This window comes from Nannospalax galili, unplaced genomic scaffold (assembly GCF_000622305.1).
Source record: "Nannospalax galili isolate Female #2095 unplaced genomic scaffold, S.galili_v1.0 scaffold154, whole genome shotgun sequence".
In the NCBI taxonomy this organism is placed as follows: Eukaryota; Metazoa; Chordata; class Mammalia; order Rodentia; family Spalacidae; genus Nannospalax; species Nannospalax galili.
The window spans coordinates 1,819,431-1,825,647 of record NW_008335281.1 but is presented as its reverse complement, the minus strand read 5'-3'; the positions used below and the strand labels follow the sequence as shown (position 1 = coordinate 1,825,647).

Here is a 6,217-nt window from a genome sequence, read left to right as displayed (position 1 = left end):
GTTTTCAAAACTAGCTAGGCATTGTTTATCTCTCACATTGTCTCACCCCTCCATCATGGTTTTCCCACTTACGGTGCCCCCATTTCCCCCCTTTCTCCCTTACTAATACCCTTCTCCTATGGTCCTACCTCTCTTGAGCTCATTCTTTCCCTTTATCCCCTAGTTTCCTTGTATACCCTTCCCTGCCCCCTCCATTAAACTAACCCAATTTTTTATTTTTATGCCTACATCCATTTCTGACTCTAGTATGTGTGCATGCATCCCTGTAAACATGCTAAGGTCCTAATACAAAACAGCCTTTGAATCCTGGGCCTTTACCTAGTTGCTTTGCATATGCTAAGATCAATATGTGTCTGATATATTGAGGAATGAATTCAGTACTGCCAATTTTCACAATTATTCCCCAGTTAATGCTAATTGCTTCTGTTTTTAGAGACTGTTGTGTGCTAGGCATTCCACGGTGATTGCATCTTTAATTTTCACAACCTCATTATGAACAAAAAATTATTGTCTCATTTATACATGAAGAAACTGAGACTCAATATATAATATAATTATATAATTGTCCCTAAGTCACTTAGCTATGGTGATAAAAATGAGATCTGAGCTCATTTGTATCTGCTTTCAAAAATGTACTTTTCTTAATAGTTTGTGGTTTATCTTAACACGCAAAATGTTATCTCATTCTTTAAAAATACTACTTTTTATAGCTTTACAAATATAGGTAAGAAGAAATATCTTCATGATATTTTGAAATTTTGTTTCAAATTCTGTGGCATAGTTCACCTGTCTAAGATAAAGCAATTGGCAATAACTTAGGCATTTGGGGAAAATTTTTCATACTAGTCATGACTCTCAAAAGCAGGAATGCAAAGACATGTGGATTTCGCCACTGCAGATATTAAACCAAGACATATTTTTACATGCTCTGTGAGGAACAGGTTTGGTCCCCAGCAGACATTCCTATCCAAATACAAATCAACTTTTATGACATTATCTCCAAATATGAGGAGGCAAGATAGGCACTTTAGAGCTGTTTTTATCAGGAGTCTAAACTGTGCAATCCAAGAAAGGGAGATGTCTGAAACTGTCACCTGGTGCCCAGTGGAGAATAATGACTACCTCTGCTAACGTTAGGAGGTCTTGGATAAGAGCACAGTTACGTCACATACTATAGATGTTCACCTCATACGGTTTGACCTACTCTTTTCACCCTTAAACTGCACAGTGCTACCTTCAGGCCAGAGAATGAATCACTTCATTTGCAGATACTTCTTCTGAATTTTTAATGTTCCAAACAAATGGCTTATTAAGCATGTGTGTAGCCATTAGAACTTGGAATTGACTCCGTTGATGGGTTAACATTCTTACTCTTGGAGATGGAGCTACTGAGAAACATAAAGAGGAATTGAAGGACAGAAATATTTGGGAAAAAGAAAGGATAAATTAATTAGCATGTCAAGTCCGCTGAGATAATATGAACTGAGTAGATTCTTCTCAATGAATTTTGTTTCCTAGAAGAGATAAGTGGCCATATCTTCACATTTCTTTATGTTCCAATTCCTGATTTGGGAACTACTAAACAAAGAAATTGCACACAGTAGCTGAGGAATATTCTGCAATTTTTTATTTACAATAGTCTAATTTTGTATATGTGTAACTGTGGATATCACTTACATAAAACATGTTGTTTCTTTAGAATAGCAATTAAAATATGGACATTAAATGCTGGTATTAAAAATTTAATTTTTATAAAAATTAAGCTATATTAAATTTCAAAAAATTAAGTATTTTTACCTTTGTTTAAATTTTAAAGTCAATAAACTCATAAAATAAACTCAAAATAAAAAATAAACACATTTGCTTTAAATTCTAACACATTATTTTCAGTATTTCGATTTGCAAATAGCATTTTGAATATATGAAAATATTTTATGTAAGACTTTTTCACATTTGCAATGTCTATATTTTCATCAAGTTGTTTACATTTCATTATGATTACATTTAGTTTCGGTTGATCATTTAGATTGTTACTGTCAGTAGACCCCAGATTTTGTTATGATTTCCATCATAACATCATATTCAGTAATTTTGCTGAAATTAAGGGAAGAAAAATTTTGGTGTATTTGGCATATTTTAATATTTATATTTGAAAATTTAAGTATTAATGCCATTATTTTGTAATAATCACAGATTTTCCTGTTTTGTTTTATGAAAAAAATAACTGGAAATGTAGGCAGACCCTATTTTGTTTAACTCTTTATGTGCTAACTGGAAACATCTCAGTATTTCTGCAGTGGCACTGGCTCTCTAGGCCTGTCTGCCTATGTTGTCAATGGGGAGGTTAAACCCCTTGTTGAAGTCTTTAAGGATCTTTCCAACATGGCTGGGCAAATCTCACTGGGAGAGGTGTAAGAAATTCAAGGAATTGTTATATACACAGATCCTAGAGACAGAAAGTATGGCAGGCCAGGCAGCCATAGTCGGAATGAGAGGAACTGTCCTTTGCCAGTGCCTTTGTTAGGAGTCAGAGTGGAAGAGGCTAGCAAAAGTTACGAGGGGATTTCATTGTGGCGTTAGAATGTCAGAGTCCTGTTCAGGGGAAGGCAAGAAGGGGAGCTTGTGGTCGGAACCTGCCAGATCACATGCGTGACAGGTGGTCACAGCCTATTTGTGAGGAATGTTGAGGCACTGGTAAAATATTAATTAAAAGATTATAAAAGAGTATCATCACTTACTTAGATCTTTATAATTAAAAGCATTCCAAGAAAGAATGTACCCTGTTCTTATGTGCAAATTCACTGTTTAGAACCCAGAATCACAGAACTGAGGCAAAGCATGGAAGCTCTCTCAGCCCCATCCCAGAGAATATCACCCGATCAGTCTGGAGTCTACAGCATATGACTGCTCACTATCAAATTAGTCAGACAACAGAGTTAAGAAAGTTACCAGATCTGAAATTCACAAGACTTTCATGTTGATGGACATCATTGTTGCCAGAGGTTAGACAGAAGTCTAACTAACAGAAGGTGTTTTCTCTTCCTGCCTGTTGTCCACAGCGACCAGTCCTAGAATTTATTTAAAGAACAGTCACAGTGAGTTAAAACATTAACACAGCCTTGTTGCTCATCTTGGCTCCATTTAATTTAATTTGCTGCAATTAAAAACGGGAATTATAAAATGTAGCATATTTGATTGGAGCCAGCATTCAATATGGAAAATAAAAATTTGTTCCATCTTCACACCTCCATGTGTTTTGTATTCTCAACAACAACGCCATAGTTTGGGAGTTGTTTAGACATATACTGAATGTCGACTGTTGAAATGGGTGCTTGATGTGTTTGCTGTGGAAGCTTGGAAGAATGGCAGATTGACTTTTATATCTTTTTACCACTGATGATTGCACAGAAGAGAAACAGAGGTCTTGTCAGCTAATGAAGTGGTCCCAGACTACTGAGTGAGCATGAACAGCTGTGGTTGGCAGCTCTGCAAGACTTGCAGGGTGTGGGGACTAACACTGATGTAGTTTGATCCAGCAAACATTTATTGAAAACCTACTGTATGCACAACAGCCTGCTGGGCATTGTAGGGGTTACAGGATGAGGAATACACAAAAGAGGAACAATTTTTTTTTTTTTTGTCTTTTTGAGACAGTTGTAGCCTCAGCTGTCCTGGAACTCACTGTGTAAACCAGGCTGGCCTCGAACTCACAAAGATCCTCCTGCCTCTGCCTCCCATGTGCTGGGATTAAAGGCATGCACCACCACACCCGGCATAAGAGGAACAATTTTTTCACTCAGAGAGACGCACTAATTATTGTTCTGGCCTTTTTGTGGGTTGTGAAAATAGAGCCCAGAACCTTTCTGTTTGACTGTACTTTTGAAGCATTGTCAGTAGAGTAAGTACATGTGAAGCAATAAATAAATATTTCAAATTTAGGAAGATGGCATACTTTCAGTGATACCCCAACAGGAAAAACAGCAATGAGACAGTGTCTCCCTATTGAAGACCCAATCAATGTTTATAATTGCTGGGGCGAGGCAAGGGAGTGCGGAAAGCTAGGATATTATTATCATTGTCATCATTATTAGCACAGATCTTAAAGCAGCAGAATCTTGGTATTCTTGTAATCACAGCAGGAATTATTCCCATATAATTTCTGAGAGAAAAAAAAAAACCACCTCTTCTCAGCCTTGATTTGTCAGATCATATTACATTTAACTGATCCTCCAGAGAGCCATAATTTAGGCAACTGTTTATTCTATTCATTATTATTTGACATTTTATAGTTGTGAAAGTTTTACTACATTTCTCTTTCCCAGAAGAGAAGATATTAAATGCTACTTGCATGATCATTGGTTTTGCAGTAACTCAAGATGTGACATTATTAATTTGTTAGGTAGCATGACTTATGGAATGTTTCCAGCTTCTGGATTCGCAGATTGCACAGCTCATGGCCCATGAAGTCTATGCTTCCCTGGTATTAGACACTTCATGAAATAAGATGCTGGTTAAAAGAAGATCATTGTAAAGACTTTGGAGATAAAAACTGTCCTTTTTCAATTTTTCATGTATATTTTTAAAGTAACTCTAAGATAATCTGGGTATTTGGAGAAACAAAAAGGAGAGGTCTGAACAGAAGTCAGAAACGTCATATGGTTCCTGCAAATAAATAAGACCCAGAAGATCAGAACAAAGAGAACTGCATAATGAGGCAGATATTTCAGAAGGGCTGCAGAGTGAACATTCTCTGGGCTGTATTTTACAGGTAATTGCTTCCTCCCCTGTGAATATTCATTTGTGGCCATAAGTTCTCCCAAGTCCAATTCTCTTACATTAAGTTTTGTAGATTTAAATTCTAGCATAAGGATTTAATTATTCTTTTAAAAGATTGGTTACAAATATTAAGATATTAAATTTTAACTGTTTACAACTTTATCTTATATTTATTATTTCAGCTAAAAGTATAACTCTGAGAAAATGTAGTTTTAAACCCATATTTGAGTAGATCATGAGTAATTTTGTGAGGTAGAGAGCTAAAGAAGACGAGGGAGAAAGGGGATATTGGGAAAGACCAGGATGGAGAAGAGGAAGAGATAAGGGAGGAGAGAAAAGGAGGGATGGCGAGATCATGTGTGAGATGGAGGTGGCCATGGGGAAGAGGAAAGCAGGACAGGTCACTCAGAAAGAGGGAGACCAGAGGAAAAAGTTTTTAAATGTCCCCCAATAAAGAAGTTACAATGTGAAAGTCACCATCCGCTTTCTTATACCCTTTCTCCTTGAGAGATTCTTGAGGTTCAGGGATGAATTTTTCTCTTCGGTGTTTGGACAAGGTCTGGTATATTGTAGGCACTCAACCACTGCACAGTCTGTCAGTGTTAGTAAATGGAGCTAGGCTCCTGATGCTCTTTGGCTACAGCAGCTTACATCCTTTTCTTGGAATATTACTCCAGAGATCTGCTCGGCTCTGTCGTTTTCTTTTTAACATTTATTTTTATTTTATGTGTATAAGTGTTATGCCTGCATGTATGTCAGTGCACCCATGTTGTGCAATCCCACAGAGGACAGAAGAGGACGTCAGGTCCCCTATACCTGGAGTTATGGATGATGGTTGTTAGCCACCATGTGGGTGCTGGAGTTCTTGCGTCTTGGGCAAGTAACAGCCAGTGCATTTAACCACTGCACCATCTCTCCAGCCCCCTTTTCTTTTCTTCAAGGCTGAGTTCAATTCTTCCTTCTCCGTAAGGCCTACCCTGAAAAGCCAGTCAGGTACCACAACAACCCCACACACCCCAGTTCATCAAAATTCCCTCAGCCCATGATATTGATAACATGACTTTGTGTATGGTTTTACTTGTATGTTGTATTTATGGCTTATTGTCCATCTACCTCTGCTAGAATTCCATTTCCATAATGGCAGGGATATTTGTTTTAACTACTGATTTAGCTCGTGCACCTAGAACAGAGCATCCATTTAATCAATAATCAGTAAATATTTTTGACTGGATAACTTGCCCTGAGCAGTATTATTTCTGTGTGTTCACATTTTCTCCCATTCCTTGTTCCCTCATTTCTTCCTTTCCTACCCATCACAGTGCTTGTCAGAGAATGCAGCCTCAAACTCTGCTTCTTTCTTATCTTATATTTTTCTTCACTTAACCCAGGCTGCACTACAGCAGAATTCTCCATGCAGGCCTACTGTTCCTCCCTCAAGGAG

At 37.5% G+C, this 6,217-nt stretch overlaps 1 protein-coding gene across 3 annotated transcripts in view; it reads left to right on the top strand.

The window, feature by feature from the left end:
* Nucleotides 1-6,217, top strand: part of Aig1 (androgen induced 1) — a 261,519-nt gene that overhangs the window by 85,358 nt on the left and 169,944 nt on the right. Inside the window, exon 4 of one of the 3 annotated variants that reach the window (XM_008829823.3) lies at nucleotides 2,810-3,211. The exons of the other annotated variants lie outside the window; for them this stretch is intronic. Coding sequence (XP_008828045.1) covers nucleotides 2,810-2,830 — 21 coding nt within the window. The 3' untranslated portion in view covers nucleotides 2,831-3,211. Of the gene's footprint in view, nucleotides 1-2,809; nucleotides 3,212-6,217 lie in introns of those variants that run through there. 3 annotated transcript variants of the gene reach the window in all.